This window comes from Lagenorhynchus albirostris, chromosome 15 (assembly GCF_949774975.1).
Source record: "Lagenorhynchus albirostris chromosome 15, mLagAlb1.1, whole genome shotgun sequence".
Classification (NCBI taxonomy): domain Eukaryota; kingdom Metazoa; phylum Chordata; class Mammalia; order Artiodactyla; family Delphinidae; genus Lagenorhynchus; species Lagenorhynchus albirostris.
The window spans coordinates 75,064,433-75,081,704 of NC_083109.1; the positions used below are offsets into that span (position 1 = coordinate 75,064,433).

General features: G+C 48.1%; 1 protein-coding gene across 3 annotated transcripts in view; it reads right to left on the reverse strand.

The window, feature by feature from the left end:
- AUTS2 (activator of transcription and developmental regulator AUTS2) overlaps positions 1 to 17,272 on the reverse strand; it is a 1,123,105-nt gene that overhangs the window by 86,121 nt on the left and 1,019,712 nt on the right. For all 3 annotated transcript variants that reach the window (XM_060122925.1, XM_060122924.1, XM_060122923.1), the window contains exon 6: positions 770 to 821. In XM_060122925.1, the coding sequence (XP_059978908.1) occupies positions 770 to 821 (52 nt within the window). The remainder of the gene's footprint in view (positions 1 to 769; positions 822 to 17,272) is intronic.

The window sequence follows — 17,272 nt, forward strand, 5'->3', positions numbered from 1 at the left end:
GAAGCATACGTTCTGTATTTAGCGATTACCACACAAGCACCTACAACAGGTTCTACATTGGAGAGAAAGAGATCAAATAATTTATATGATTTATATACCTTTCAAAGTATACACCATTGTAAAGCCCGTGATTAGAAGCTCCCTTAAATTTCATTATTTCCAACAATACTGCTACAAATGAAAACTGACCAGAAACCTATTGGCAGTGATTTAAGTTTCCCCTTAATGTATTGCTATATCATTAGCCTCTCTTACTCTATATTGCGGTTTGGAAGAAAGTTAATGGGGTGGCACGTATTTAAATTTTGTCCTCTTGATCGTTTATTAATTTTACAGAAAGCCCACAGCAGAGTAAGGCTTGGTTTATGACCATAATGCTGTGAGTACTAAACATGCACTGATTATTAGAGTCTGCAGGACAAATCAGCGATTTATCATTCTCCAACTGCTGGGTTGTTGATAAGGAACAAAGTTAAGGCATCTTGAGAACTATTGTTCTCCATTACTAACTTCCCACGTTAAATGAAAGTCGCATAGACAGTAGTAATTTCTTAGTCAAATCAATGTAAGTAAGGATTCAATATATTCTTTTAAAATCAACTGTTTTTGGATGCAACACAAAAGCACACAGATTCTGTCTCAAGCAAAAATACAAATTATGAACCGCAGCTCCAGAATGAAAAGGGAATGACCATTGTTCTTTATGCTTTCCTCCCGACAACGGAGCAAACAGCAAAACAAGCTATTGCTCGGATTTAAGGAGTCTTACCTTTGTTTACAATAACAGTATTGAAGAGTTTTTCAGAGCTGGCATCTGAGGCCTGCAACACAAGAAAGGGAAAGAAAGCATTACTACTGTCATTAATTTTGTCATCACCATCATCATTACGATGATTTTAAATCAATTTTACTACGTTTTAGAAAAGCCTAAAAAAGGAGAGCGGCAATTTCCCCCAATCCTCCATAAGGTGGTGCTGGTTGACTGCGAGAGCCAGACCTGCAGTGCAGCTATTTGCTGAGGGAAGAAAAAAATCTGATTTTAAAAACGTGTCCTTATTAGACATATTATCTGTGCAAAACATATCTCTATGAGATGATACACAAAGCAATTCAGCTCATTCGCATAATGATTTTGCAATTTCATTGACAGATCATTATTTTGGAAACGGTACTTTTTTCATATTTGCAGACATGCCCTATTTTTCAATTTTCTCTCACAAACTAGAAATGCCTATTATTTAATGCTAAGCTTCTCCTCACTAAAAAGTGTCAACCAGCACTCCCTGAAATTCATTTTTAAAGATTTATCTGATGACCCCAAGATCCCTGCCCCCTGTGGTAACCACGACGACCTTGGTGTTGAAATGAAAGCCAGCCGACCTGCCCAGCAACCCGACACTACACACACCATCAGCATTATTTCCTTTCCATTTTCTAGAAATCACGTCTGCTAATTATTACAGTGGCTCCAGGAATGTGAAACAAGCCTGTTTAAACGGCAAGGATACAGGCAATTTAAATTATACACTAATGTTCTGGAAAATCAACATGAAGTCTGTTTGGAGAAAAATGCTATAATGTTTCAGAAGCACTGTATTTCTAGAACCTGAAAAATTAAAAAATAAACTTAAAAATGAAGCAGTTCCATTATACAGTAATTTGATGATATACATGCATTTAAAGTTATAACGGCTATATTATATTTACGCTGCTGTTGCTACCCCACCCTTGTAAGAAATCACTGGTCTTCACACTTTACGCATAGAAATGCATGTGTTGACAAAGCGAAGCAGAGAACGGTGAATAAATCTAGAAGAAATATAAGAAACAGGGTGCGGGGGAATCTGAAATACAACATATTCAGACTCTGGAGCTGGCTTTGGGGGACAAAGAATATATTCAATTCAGTCTTTTTGTGTTATGTTGATAAAGATGAGATATTCCCGAGTGTTATCTGGGGAACAAGTTCTAGTTCTCAATGCAAGTGATACAGAAAGACAAAATATTGTTATTATGACTATTTTCCCCTTTATTTTAATTCTAATCTGCCTACTGTAAACGTGATTCCAAAGATTAATATATCAAGAAAAAAATGAATGCACAGTATGTGCACAAGTGTTGAACTCTATACATTTATACATAAGCGGTTTAAAATAAAAGAAATCCTGGATAGGTGTTTCCTTTTATTTTGCATGAACAAAAAATATGCTGAGGGCCTTCTTGACATTTTAAACATAATTAAATAAAACTGCATATTACAGTAGCTTTTCATAAAAATAAACCACCAAAAATGTGTTGCATGGAGGGGGAAACAAGATATGCATTAAACAAATCAAGAATACTGAGTTACAGAAGCAAAAATTACAGGAATAGTGTTGTTATAGTATAATATTAAGTGAGATGTCTAGGAACACGAGTTTCCCAGCTAAAAACTTGGAGATAAGAGCATTTCACCATTCCTTGATGAAAAAGTGTCTCTTAGTTCAAATTGGAATGGCTATGGTAAATTCATGGCTTAAACTACAGTTGATATATTTAAAAGGAAAAAAAAGGGGGGGGGCTGTTAATTCATTTTACTAAATTGAAATAACCCCTGCAGATTTGGGGACTACCTATTAAAAGGAGCCTAACTGGCCCAAAGCACTACAGGAACGAAGTACTGTACCGTCAATGCAAAAAGCATGGGTGAGGAAAAGGTTCTTGATCCAGTTTTTATTTACACTTGGGGTATGTGTGTGTGTTAGAGGGGGAGAGAGAGAGGGACAGAAGCTGTAGGTGAAGAGGCCCTCTGGCTGTCTTGCACACCCTCCTTGGGGCTGCCACCCTTGTCAGCTCCACTGGGCTCCACACCATATTCTCAAGTAGCCAGTTAAGTGATCCTTATGTCTGAAGCGAACTTAGAGGATGTGATTATACGATGCCAACCGGTAAGTTATTAAGGAAATGAGTCTGACAGGATATTCAGAGTGACTTAGGAGTAATGCTCTCTAATAAAAGCTTTTCCAGCCCTTTAATTTTCTGATACATGTCACAAAGCCGTTTTGTAACTGCTAAGGGTAAGGGGGGCAGGGGTCCTCAAAAAGGCCTCCATGGAAAAACACCCAAAAGAAAATGACAGCAATGGGACTTAGGCTAATCATAAAATGATCTGGACCCCTTTCTCCCCCATCCAGGTGGTTACAACTATGGCTGACCACTGTCCTGAAAAGTCAGAAAAGAGCTTCTCAGCCAAAGTCTTAAGCAGGAACTACAAGGAAATTCTTTGCTTTTTCTCGATGAACTTTCAAATTTAACTTGTGCTTTAAAGCATTTGTAGAAATTTGTGGCTTCTTGGATCTTAATCTTTGGCATGTTTTCTTTTTCATTGTTTTTTAGGAAAAAGTGTGAAATTCCTTATATTACCTGGACCATTTTCCTGGCTGATTTTTTTGTTTTTAATCAGGGACGTCTAATGGAAACGTGGTGAGCCAAGGGTTAGCCGGCGAGCACAGCTTTTCCTTCTCTCCTTTCTTAATACGGGGGCACCTTTACATACTAAAGGTCTTTAGCTGTTTGCTCGCCATTTCACTTCATCCCCCTCACTCGGTTTTGGAGGATGAGGGCGTGAAGTGGCTGCACCTGAAAGTGACAGAAAAAAAACGAAGCTCTCTTGGCTGCTTTTTATTTCGGGGGGAGGTGGAAGAAGATTTTTAAAAAAAAATACTGAAAAATTACTAGACGCCGTAGTTGGTGTTTAAAGAAAAGTTAAATAAGTCAAACAGATTGAAGAAAGGAACACAGAGAATGAGGAAACGAAGAAAAGCCTTCCGAGCAGACAGGAGTGGGACGCGCGGCCGCTCGGGTTCGAGGTCCACCTTAATTCCCTTCGGCCGCGGACCCCGGGCACGGCCCTCTGCACCCGCATGAGGAGGGGCTTTCCAACAAGAAAAGAGAAACCTCCTCGAAACTTAAGTGCGAGTTCTTTCCCCAGCTGCCGCGATACCGAGCCCAGATCTTTCGCTTCCCTTGGCACCTTGTGCGGGCCAGGATCCCGACCTCGGCGCGGGGAAGAGGTACCCCGGGAAGCGGCAGCGAGCGCAGCGCCAAGGTTTTCAGCCCGAGCGGGCGCAGGCCGCGGCCCCAGCCGGAGGCAGGCGGAGCCCCTCGGGGCGGGTGGCGCCGAGGCGGCTCCGGTCCCCGGGCACGACCGCACAGCTTCGGCCGCCCGCGCCGCCGCTCCCCGCCCGAGCCCGGCTGGCCAGGGGTGGAAAGTACAAAGGCGGGCGGCCGGGCCGCGGCAGGAGGGAGGGCGGCCGGGCCGGCAGGAGGGAGGAGGGATGGGTGGCGGCGGGGGGCTCGGGCGCGCCAGACCCGCCCCTGCCACCCCTGCCCGCCGGCCCGGCCGCCGCAACAAAAGACCCCCGACCCGCCGCCTCCCTTCCGACCGCGAGCGGCGAGCGAGGGAGCCGCGCCCCCAGGGCTGCATTACCTGATCGCAAAGGGTTAAGCGGTCCTGTCAGCCCCAAGTTCATGGTTTGGTTCCTGAGCAAGGCTCACGATGGGGTATCGTCAGAGACCAGGGGGAAAACCAGCCAAACACGAAGAGAAAACGCCCAACTCCGACCGGGCTAGGTCCGCGCCAGTCTCTCCTTTCCAGGCGAAAGTCTGAAAGCGGATGCACGCGAACCAAATCCGTACGAACGGCAGCTCCGGGGCGGCCGAGCGCCAGCGCCGCGCACACATCCAGCGCGGCCGAGGCCAGGCGGGCAGCGGGCGGCCGGGAGGGAGCGCCCGGCCCGCGCTCGTCCGCTGACTCCCGGCTGCTCCTGAGGCGCGCGGGGCCGGCCGGGCACGGCGGGGACTCGAGGGGCGTCCCGGGCAGGCCGGCGGGCGGGCGAGGCGAAGAGGAGCGGCCCTAGCCGCGGCCGCGGCGCGCAGAGCTAAGAGCGAGGCGGCGGCGGCGGCGACAGGACAAAGGAGACCATGTGCGGAGGGGAGGAGGGAGGAGGAGGAGGAGGAGGAGGAGGGCGCGCAGCGGCGGCGGCTTCTCCCCGGCGGCCGCCTGGGGCTCCCCGACTGCCGCTCCCGCCTCTCCAGCAGCACTGCGGGCCGACCGGTCCCGGTCCAGCCGCCGCCGCCGCCGCCGCGGCGCTGGAGGAGACGCTCCGGGAGTCTTTATTCGGGGCCGATCCCGCCGGCACGCGGCGCGGGCGGCGCTGCAGCGTCCGGGGCGCCGGGCGGGCTGCGCGGGGCCGGAGGCGCCTCCCGGCCGGAGCTCGAGGGCCGGCGGAAAGCGCCCGGGGCTGGCTCGGCTCCGGCCCGCGCTCCGCTCGCGGGCGCCTGCCTCTCCCGCCGGCTCGCCGCTCAAGTGAACTCCATCGGCGGCCGGCGCCGCGCGCTCCCTGGCTGGACGGGTGGCGGGAGGGGGCGGCGGCGGCACAGGCGGCCCTCGCTCCGGACTTCGCTCCGGGACTGCGCCAAGCGCGCCTCCTCCAGACGCTCGCAGCTCTCGGAGCGGGACTTCCTCGGCGCGCCGAGCCCGAGCCGCCGGTGCCGCCGCCCCTCCTCCGTCCCGCCCCGCGCGCCCCGCCCCTCGCCGCCCCTTCTCTCGGCCCCGGCGCCGGGTCGGCCCCGCGGGGGCGCAGTCCCCGAGCGCGACTTCGACAGCTGTCGTTCCCCCCGCGGCTCGGGCCCTAGTTCCCCACGGCCGCCTTCTCGGCGGGCGGGCGCGGCGGGAACTGCAACGCTCCGCACCCTCCCCGCAGCCGTCGCTTCCAGTGCTGCGCCGCGGCAGGGAAAGGCCAGTAGGCCCGCGGGCTGGGGTTGAGTCGCCACTAGGCCGGTCACATCTGCAAAGAGCAGGCTCTCTGGATGGCTGTGAGGGCCCAATGAGAAAGTGATGTATTTATGTAAACCGCCTGGCACATAATAGGTGCTCAACACAAGAGTAATAAGTACATTGTTGAAAATGGAGTGGGGTGGTCAGAGTCTAGTATTAGGAAAAAAAAGGTCTTAATCTAACCTCATCCCCACCTGATCAAAAGCTGAATGCAGTTTGGTTAGGTCTCAAGGATAACAGTGCATGAAGTGGCCGTTTGCAAATCCCGCCTCCCCTTAGTCTTCAAATCCACTGACATTTATACACTTCACATCAACAAAAGTGGAGCTGGTTGCCACCATCAGATGTAGGGAAAGGATTAAAGCAATGCCACAGCCTCACTAAATGCACAGCAATTACTATCATCCTAACATTTATCATCATTGTGTTCTCTAGCGCCCAGTGTAGCGCCTGGAAGGAGGGGGCTGAATGACCACAAACTTGGCCCCTGGTGGGTTCCCGGGAGCCAAACACTCCCACCAGAGCACCAAATCTCCCGTCTGTCCAGTCTGGTGGGCCCCTGGTCAGAATTCTGGCCGCCTTTGTCACTGTCCCAACCACAGAGGCCCTGCAAGGGTACCAGGCCATACATGGGGGTGAAGAGACCCTCTATAAACATCTGGAGTTTTTATTCCACACCTGCAGCTTGGCAGGGTCTCTTCTTGGTGCACAGGAAAAGTTGCTGAGATTGTCCCAGCACAAGGCAAAAAGGCAAGCAAGGCCTAGGTTGCAACTGCGAGGGTTCTAGGGTAGAACAGGCACACTAGGGTGGGTGAGAGCTCCTGATTTCCCTTCAGTGCCACTGTCACCTGGAGTGCAGCTGGGAAGAGAGGAAAGGGACAGGGCTGGGAGAGATGTACACCACATACAAATGACATGGAGACTGGTTTCAAGCAATAATGTCCATTCTTCACCTCTCTGAAGTTGAACATCCATCACTGTTTGATTTCATGGCACTCTTGAAAAACCTCTCAAGGGGAAAAAAGTGGGTGCTTGCTGTATGGCATAATTTTTTCCCTTTAACTTCCAAATACAATTACTTTTGGAAATAAGAGGCTCTCCCTCTCTAGCTTCACAACGCCCCACCCCACCCCAAATGGTAGCATTATGTGGTGTTTCTAAAAAAAATTTTTTTTTAAAGATAGGTAAAAGAGATTTTTCTCTAACTTGACTCCCTGGGTAAATCAGAAGAAAAGAGAAATCAGAAGAAAAGGTGCCTCAGAAGGTGTGAGTCTGAAGCTGGATTTTCCAATTGCTTACAAGATGTCTCAAAAACCAGCCGAAGCCCTCGAGCCAGGGAGCATTCATTCTGAAGCTGTTTCTACAATACCAAGATAGCTCAAAGGCAAACATTAAATTTTCAAGAAAAGACATTTAAATGTTGTTTCTTTTGGAGCCATCAAAACGGGACAGTTTTCTTATCTTGTTCGCTAATAAAGATCAATATTACCGGGAAGAAATTACCAGAGCTCCTACCGGGTCCTCTACAGGGTAAACTGAGGCGCACAAAAGCATGGGCACCTTAGCTGACCGACTCAAACCATCGCTTAGGCCTCTCAAGTGCCGTCATCAGGCAGCACTGCTGACGCTTGCCACGCCTTGCATTGGACTGTCATCTCTGATTATCAGGGATTAGGCCTCAGATGAAAGTCTGGGAGAGATCTGCATGTGTCTCTGTATCGTGATTATCTGTAATTGGGAGGAATGCAGAACCGCCAAGAGCTGAGCCTCTAAGAGAAGCCACAGACTTGGCCTCTGCACCACTGCATCCGTATCCAGCCCCCCGTACCCCTCCAGCACCCTTCACCCTGCCACAGTGCCCACCACCACTTTGCTTCATTTCTCAGCCTCTCACCAGACACACAAATGAGTACATTCTGATTGGGTTCCAAGTTGCTCTATTCCCCCTCCTTTCTGGCAGGGAAGGAAGCAGCGTCAAAACTGGAAGGGATAGGGCTTCCCTGGTGGCGCAGTGGTTGGGAGTCCGCCTGCCGATGCGGGGGGGCGCAGGTTCGTGCCCCGGTCCGGGAGGATCCCACATGCCGCGGAGCAGCTGGGCCCGTGAGCCATGGCCGCTGAGCCTACGTCCAGAGCCTGTGCTCCACAACGGGAGAGGCCACAACAGTGAGAGCCCCATGTACCGCAAAAAAAAAAAGAAAAAAAACTGGAAGGGATAAGCTACAGGACAGCATCAGAAGTAGAAAGAAGGTAGAAAGAAAAAAAAAAGATCATCCCTACACTTGGTGACTGGATCCTGGTCAGAGATCTGACTTGCAAGAATCTAGACTTACTATGTTTTTTTTTTTCCTTGAGAAACTTAGCTTCCCTTTATAGGAATTTTAATCTACAGATTACAAAGTCAAAGGCTGGCAGCCACCGTGTCTGTTATATTTAGAAGGTTTAACATACTAATCACTAATGGCTTCTTATTGTCACCTTCAGCCTCTGAACCAGATCTAAGAAGGGCAAGTCTTACAAAGGGGAGGCCCTAACGAAGCAGGCAGTAAGAGTATGGATTCAATGGTCTTTCCAGTGTTAGAGCAATTATTTCAGAAACAATTTTTGTTTTTTCTTGGCCATGCCATCCAGCTTGCAGGATCTCAGGTTCCCCGACTAGGGACTGAACCCGGGCCATGGCAGCGAAAGCCTGGAATGCTAACCATTAGGCAACCAGGGAACTCCCGACAATTTTTAACATATGACCAAAGATCTTAGGCATGTCTATGATTAACTAGCTGAATTTTTTTTTAAATGCTAAATTAAAATATGGAGACTTCTTCCTCAATTCTCAAAATATATCTAAAGATAAACTAGGTTTAAAAACCCGGTCCCGGGACTTCCCTGGTGGCGCAGTGGTTGAGAGTCCGCCTGCCGATGCAGGGGACACGGGTTCGTGCCCTGGTCTGGGAAGATTCCACATGCCGCGGAGCGGCTGGGCCCGTGAACCATGGCTGCTAGGCCTGTGCGTCCGGAGCCTGTGCTCCGCAACGGGAGAGGCCACAACAGTGAGAGGCCCGCGTACCGCAAAAAAACAAAACAAAACAAAAAAACTAATGGAAGTTCTTCTAAATCAATCTAAAATGGCAGTTTTAAAGTTTAAAATATGAAATTTGATTCAATTTGTATCACTAATTACCAGACTGAGACTAAACATTTTTTGGTAAAATATTTCTTATAAATTCTGGTCTTCTGTTGAGTACCTTACATAGAAAAAGTGTATTAATTTCAAGGTGTTCTCCCTCATAAATATAACGAACTTCAGGTACTCCCTAAAAGAACACATGCTGGGTGATTCTTGGGGTGGTTTAAAGGAAGAGGAAGTCTTTACAAAAAATTTCCTCCCGTTTTTCTATGTTAAATTATGTAGTTTGAAAAGACCATGAAAGGGGAGTAATAACACATGAGTTCTGTCTCCCAACTAGCCTTGGGAAAGATGTCACCCCACCTGGCTTATTTCTATGTCTCCTAGAGGATCTTTTCAAATTCTATAGCTTTTTAAGCTTTGAAAATATGTTTCTATTTGTTCTTTGGGGAGAGGTTAAGAGCCAGCATCTGGTTGCCATCATGGCCCTGTCATTTCTGAGCCAGGAGACCTTGGGCAAATCTCTTCCCTCTCCCACCTCAGTTTCCTCGTCTGTAAAATGAGGTGACAACAGTAGCTAGACTTTATAGGGCTGTTGTCAGTAACAGCCCCCCAGCGCTTAGTAAGCGGGATATACGTGTTGGCTACAATGATTAAAGATACACTCTTACTTTGATTACTGCAGAGACGAACAAATAAAAGTATGTTCTGGTATGGCTGCAATGTCCACGGCCATGCCTTCTACAGAATTCCCTCAATGCAGATCCCCACAGTGAGGATGAAAATAACCACATGAACATCAAAAGTGACACCGATCCCCAGAAGTGGTGACAGTGGTTTGCACCACCTGTACTAGAGTAGAGAACCCCACCTTCACACGGGCATTACTACTGCCAACAGTTCCTCCAGACAAGGTCCAAACCTGGATATTGAATATTGCATAGCCTGGGTCACATAATAAGGCGGGAGGGACCGGAATAATGTGGATCTTCTTAACACATTCTAAAGTCCAGTCATGAATCAAGCAAAATATTGTCAGAGTTCGAAAGGCTTTAAGACGTGATCAACCTCCTAATGGTGAGGGCTTCAATTTCTTAAAACATAAAATAGCAGGCACCCCAATTATGTCACTCTGACATGCTAAACTATCATTTCCCATTTACACAGGCCCACAGTTTTATCTATAACCATGCAAACGGTTTCTTCCTGGTGCAGAAGCGCGTTTTGGTTCTTGTTCCTTTTCTTGGTGTGGGATACCTACTACCTCAATTTGGTTTTGAATTCAACCACATAAGGACAGTGTCTTTGCACCTCTATTCATGCCACAGCCACGGCAGAGGTATAAGGAACAGATGTGTGTCTGGAGACGGAGTCCAACACTTTATCATCTATCTGTGAGGATTTAATGCGAGCCTGTGATAGACCTTCTTTCTGAACCTACCTGGCTTCTTGCGGATATGATTCACATCTTGGAAAGTGTTTATGTGCGGTGTATCCCGCACGGTACTAGGAGGCCTACCTCAGAAGATGCCTGATGAGAGAGAATGGCTGGCTGGCTGAGGTTCTCCCATTCTTCTGCTGAAGCTGCGGGAGCCTGACAAGTGTCTGGGCACCCTGATGAAGTGGAGGGAGACTCGGGGCAGAAGACAGCTGCTGAGAAGCCCAGAGGGACCTGCAGTTTGACTGTGGCACCTGGGGCTCCCTACCCATGGCAGGTGACCAAGAGCCTCATGTGGAGAACTAAGTCAACAGGTTGCTCGCCACCAGGAAGCAGGAAGCTCCCCGGCGCCAAGCTTGTCCTGTTTCCCACCTCTGCGAATTCCTGACCTTCAACCTTCCATGCTGCCCAGCCCAGGACATGAAAACTCCTTTGGGGTCGCAGGGATTTCGGCGTGCAGGCCAATTCATTTTGCACCAGAGATCGTGATCTCCTCCTCTAGTGATGTACGGTAGTCAACCCTAGCTGGCCTTAAACCCCTCTGCTCAGGCCATCTTTAAATGGCAGGCCCATTACTTATCACTCTGAAAGGAGACTGCAATAGCTCACGCTCTTACTGCTGTAAAGCAAAGGCCTCTACCATCGTGTGCCTGTGTTGCTACAATTGATCACGGGGCTGCAACAAGAGAGAAGTAAATAAACTGAACTGGGTTAGTTTATGATGCATACGATTGAGGTGCAGGGGGACATAAATATTTTCCAAGGGTAGAAGTGAAGAAAAAGAATTTTACTTTCAAACTTCACAGTGTACTATAAACTACAAAGGGGAAAAAGGTATAAAAAACCATAAAATATCTCTCACCAAATCAACATTAAAGTATTAATATTCAGAATCTGACAATCCCACAAGAAAGGCAATGAAAAATCAAAACACATTCAATCTCTGCTCGTGTCGCCCAATGGCATCGTACTTTTCACAGACGAGCACAAGCGCAAGATGATAGGGCCGTGCCCTCCTGGTGCCCACCTGGGCTTGGTTCCCTCCTCCATCGGACCATTCAGCACTGATGGGGGTTTGTGATTTGGGGTCTAGAGACCTGCATTCGCTATGGAGTCCACGCTCCCTGAGGACAGGTACTCACCCTGCCCTAGTTACCTGCTTGAATCTCCAATACCTGGCTCCTCTCACTATATTCGCACAGAGATGGGGGTGGGGTAGGGGGACCAGAGGTAATTAAAATGAGAAATCGTGCATAAAATGTCTGCATGAACTAAAAGGATGGGTAGAAGGAAACGTGTAAATAAGTCAGTGAAGATGATACACTGAGGAAAGTAAAGCGTTAAGTTGAAAGGAAGATGCTTTTGGTGAGTCATTTCCTTTAGCTGTCTTTGCCGCTTACTGGATTTTATAATTCACGGTCCCTGGCCCGGTGGTTAGGGGTGTGGGCTGGACATTAGAAGGATGTAGGCTTGAATCCAGTCTCGATCAAGATAGCTGGTTCATCTTGAGTTGTTACTTAACTTTTCCTAAGCCTCACTTTCCTCCCCTGTAAAACGGAGCCAGTAATAGAATTCAACCCTTGTAGAGTGTCGTTGAAAACATTAAATAACGAAACACGATGCAACTTGTTGTTGTGCCTTTTATACACGAGGAAGACTGGTTAGGAGGGCCTGTAAACTGGGGCCAGCCATTTCTCTGTATGGGGGCAACCGCGAGGTAGCTGGTCTGGTGGTTAAAAGCATAGCTACTGGGCTTCCCTGGTGGCGCAGTGGTTGAGAATCTGCCTGCCAATGCAGGAGACATGGGTTTGAGCCCTGGTCTGGGAGGATCCCACATGCCGCGGAGCAACCAGGCCCGTGAGCCACAACTACTGAGCCTGCGTGTCTGGAGCCTGTGCTCCACAACAAGAGAGGCTGCGACAGTGAGAGGCCCGCGCACCGTGATGAAGAGAGGCTCCCGCTTGTGCAACTAGAGAAAGCCCTCACACAGAAACCAAGACCCAACACAGCCAAAAATAAATTAATTAATTTTTTTTTTTAAGAAAAGCATAGCTACTGATGACGGAACTGCTGGGTTCAACTCCTGGCTCCTCCTGCACTACCGCCTATTAGCTTTGTGACTGTGGACAGATTGCTCCATCTCTCTGTGCCTCAGTTTCCTCATCTGTAAAATAGGGCAATAACAGCACTTACTAGTATTACAGCAACTGCTGTGAGGGGTGAATGAATTACTGTGTGAAGGCATCCGGAGCAATACCTTGTCTTCCTTGGCTACAAACCATCGAGGAGTAGGTATTCTTAGTTTTGGTAAGATTGGCTGACAGTGGCCCCTCTTAGTTTCAAAAATTCAGGTGGTCAAGCACCCACTCTTCTAGGGGGAAAGTAAAAAAGGTCCTTTATGGTGCCATGTCAAAGGTGGACTTGACAGTCATCTCTAGTGGACGGATGGGCTGTAGGCTGAGGGAAGGGAGGACCGAGTTGGGGGAGACGGGGCCGGGGCTCACTCAGGACACAGGGGCTGTCACAGCCCCCATATGTGAATTACGAGCTATAGGAGAGGGGGCCCACCAGGGAAGGCAGTCCCTGTGGTCACTGGTAGGGGCGCAGCTGTCTGTGTGTCAGCAGGTGCACTAAGTGGCCTATTAGAAAAGGCTGCTGTGGAAAACGGGGGTTGCTGGGGAACCAACCATGTTTCCCAGTTCTCTCTGCGAGAGGCATCTGAGCCACTTTGGACTGAGTGAGCTCCCCCAAATTTTCAACAGTTCCAGGGAGAGACAGGGACCCTTGAGAGATCTTCCGCACATGGACACGAATGATTCACACGGATATAGAGACAGGACCTCATATGGCCTCTCCAACCTTTTTTTTTTTTTTTTTTTTTGCGGTATGCGGGCCTCTCTCTGTTGTGGCCTCTCCCGTTTCGGAGCACAGGCTCCGGACGCGCAGGCCCAGTGGCCATGGCTCACGGGCCCAGCCGCTCTGCGGCACGTGGGATCCTCCCGGACCGGGGCACGAACCCATGTCCCCTGCATCGGCAGGCGGACTCTCAACCACTGCACCACCAGGGAAGCCCTCTCCAACCATTTTTACCATCAAAGTCACACCAGGTACACTTATAATTTCCGTTAAGTTTTGCACTAATGGGAAACTTTTTCTGTGTCTCTGTGAGGATCCTCATTTCTAGCTTCAGTTAGTCCCAGGGAAAGACTGTTGCTATACTAGGCCTGGGTCAGGCTCAAAATATGATTCTAATCTTCGTTTTAGGGCCTTGAAATGAAAGGGAGGAAGAAACCAACCAACGAACTAGTGAATCCAAGACCAGGAAAAGACAGAGGCCATAAATTATATACTACAATACCACTTACTGCTTCTGAGATTCAGCCTCTCGTGAGGTGCTGCCATGCTTGCCTATGTAACATATATTTTCCAAAAATGTTTACAGTAATTATGTCATCTGCTCTTCCATCAACCCTGTGAGGTAAACAGAGAAATTGCTATTCTCCTCCATATTTCAGATGAGGCAACTGATACGCAGTGTGTAAGTACACCCTTTGGAAGTGAAGGAGTCAGGATGATAGCAGAGTTCTAGCAGGTACATCCGGCCCCTTCTCCACCGTACCGGGGTCTACAGTCCACACTACTGGTAGATCTTGATTTCTTACTCCGTTGGCCAAATCTGGATTCCACATACTCCCAATGCAGAAATGCCAGTTCTAGATCTAAGTCAAAATAAATTCTGATATCTAAAATCTAGAGAGGTTTCAAGATCTAGAGGGTCCTGGTAGAGCTGTTTGGGCTGTGTGAATACTACTAGGATATGTGAGTAGTTTGCCTGCATAGGTTTTGTAGTCTGAACGATTACTTACATCCCACATTAAGGTAATCTGTGAAAGGAACACGTGAAACGGTGGCCAATCCCACGTCAGCACATCTTTCCCTCCAACCTTCTCTCAAGGGGTTTGCTCTCTTTTCCTGGAAACACGTTACCTGGAAGTATTAATAATCTCTAGCCTACTGGACATTTTTTTCCTCCATCTATACTGATGTACGTGGACCTAACAAAGCTTTGTGCTTTCATTTTAGCTTCATTGTAGAGTATCCTGATGGTCCAAATATTTACTTGCGGAAATTTTTGTTGGGTAAGAGCGAAACATTTGCTTCTACTGTTTTGGTGAACCATACAGTTGCTGGGGTACCAGGTGGGCAGCTAGGATGTCCAAGAATCCTCTTGGTTTAGCTTTCCTGAAAGCATTCATATTGACCAATATTTCTGATTTTTCACCCTTGTCCTGGTCTCAGTTTTCCTCCCTGCCCCTTCCACACTGTCAAAATGGGGTGGGACACTCGAACATGGCCATTCCAATAGCCTCTGTCTCTGCGGCTCTATCCATCAAACGAGCGTACTTTGCCAACGGTCAACTACCATACAAATGCCAGTTACTAGGATCATTCACTGCAGTTACATAGGGTGAGGGCAAGCCTGCATGCCTGCAAAGACCTGCGAACTCCTCTCCTCTCTGGTCCTGCACAGTCTCCATTTACAGACCTTTGCTGCAAATTAATTAAACCAGCAATTTCTTCTTCTGCTCCAAACTACAGCTTATCTGGAAGGTTTCCTTAGGGAAATCTATCCAAGACAATGTCTGACAGGCATGACCTGTTCCTTGGTTCGCCTCTGGACACTGTTATTCCTTTAGCGGCACAAATGTCCTCGGTGGGAATAAGACACAACTTTGGAGAGCAAAGATTCAATCCCTTGAGGGCCACACTGTGTCCTTACACACACATCCCACCCCACCATCGTCATTCCCCTAAACATCTAGAGTGTACTCTCATGCCTTACATGTGGTCAATAAAGAGTGTCAGGTCAACGAGTCAACGAGTGAATGACCATATCTCTGCCAACTAAAACAGAAGAGAATGAAGACATTGTTTCAAAAATAAACTGTAAAGTCCTTTCCACAAATTGCCACCAGTTTAGCTTTTCATGGAACGTAGAAACCCATCATCACAAGGCTAACAACAGAGCACATTTAAATTCTCTTGAAAATTGATTACTAATTAAAATACCACATCGACCACTGAGGTTGCTACTCTCTCGATGTGGCCTGCGACAATTCTATACCTGCAGGCTACTCTCCCATGGGAAGGTGGAGCTTAAGCCCTCTACCCTGGAATCTGGGCTGGACCTGTAACTGTTCTGAACGATAAAATCTGGAGGAAGTGATGATCTGGACCTTCTGAGCTTGTTAAGGTATTAAGAAAACTTCTTCAGGTGTTAAGCAGCTTCTGCTTCTATCCTCTTGGAATGCAGACACCATGTGGTGGGGAAGCCCAAGGAAGCACACATGGAGGAGAATTAAAGCCATGGGACCAAAGACTTAGCTGAGTTCCCAGCCAACTTAGCTGAGTTGCCAGCCCTGTGAATAAGCCACTTGGAAGTCGCTCCTCCAGCCCCGGCTGCGCTTGCCTCAGTTGATGCCATGCGCAACAGAGAGACGCTGTCTTTGAAGAGCCCTGCCCAAACTGCAAAATCGTTAGCAAATAAGTAAAACTGTTGTGTTTTAAGCTATTAAATGTGTAGTTTGTTACAAAGCAATTGGTAATGGACACAACCATCTAAGGTAGCGCCAACATTCAGAAAAAGGAAGATGAACACGTGCCAGGATGAGACATGACATGAGCATCACCTTTGCTTTCCAGCCTCTGCAAGGGAATGACAAGGACCTTGAAGTTAGAGAAAGGACAGTACGAAAATAGAGATAAATAACGGCGACCGAAAAATCCTGAAGTAAGAAAAATCACTGCCACAATAAGGAAAAGTTTTCTATTTGATAAAGTAGAAGAAAACTTAACGTGACAGTGTTAATGAAAGAATAAATCTGAAATCCCCCTTTCCTTTTGGAGGCTGCGAATGTTTGCAAAACTAAAAAGTCTTTAGTAATCCCTGCTTTTATCTAAAACAGATTTGCAGTTTTAAGCACAGCCTCATGAAACTGCAGGTTCAAAGGGACCTGAAACCGAATTAGCATGAAATCTGGAATTCTCATTTCCACCAAATGCACAGCTGCCATCTGACAGCTCTGCTGGGATTTCGGTTTCAAATAGAAACTGAAAGTAGCTGAGGTGGCGTGGGCCAGGGGCTCCGCGCTTCCAATCCTCGCTCCTTCCACACGCTCACACATTCGAGGGGGGTCTCAGAGGTCCGCCTAAAACCTTCAGTGATGAAGCAAACCCCCTGTGTGGCAACCCACCCATCAAAACTAGTGGGGGAAAAACCCAAAGCCAGGAATGGGTTTTAAGTAAGGAGGGTTGGGGGTTGCCCCTATATATAATATGAATATTTTGCTAATATTTTTAGGAGTGCTAAATGTTTCGTAAGTAAATTCCCACAGAGTGATACTGCTAGGACTGAGTTGGTAGGGGGAGGGGGAGAACCCTTTCCCGGGTTTTGCATCACAAATGCCAAGACACCCACACTCCACACACTCAAATTTAAATACCAGCAGGTATGTTGATTCTCTTTCATGATTCATTTAACATCCTCTCAGCTTTCTCCTGAGGCAATGACAACTCTAAGCAACTCCATTTAATTCTGGAAAACCCAAGGGGGCTTGCTTTGCCTACTGCTGAAATACCATCACCTCTGGGACCAAATGTTACACTTCTTTGTATAGGGAAGTGGGGGGGGGGAAGATCCTATGTGTCTGAACCCCCTGAGGAATACAGGTGCTACAGGAGGATGTTCTCACCCCTGGTGGAAAGGGTGGATTTGCCCAGAGCCATCCCAAACTTCCTCCTCTGATCCCTGTATGACCAACTGCATGAATTCAAGTGACAGCTGGCGGGGCCGCACTCACAGCACATGAAAAGCAGGCTGCAGGCCCGCGGGGGA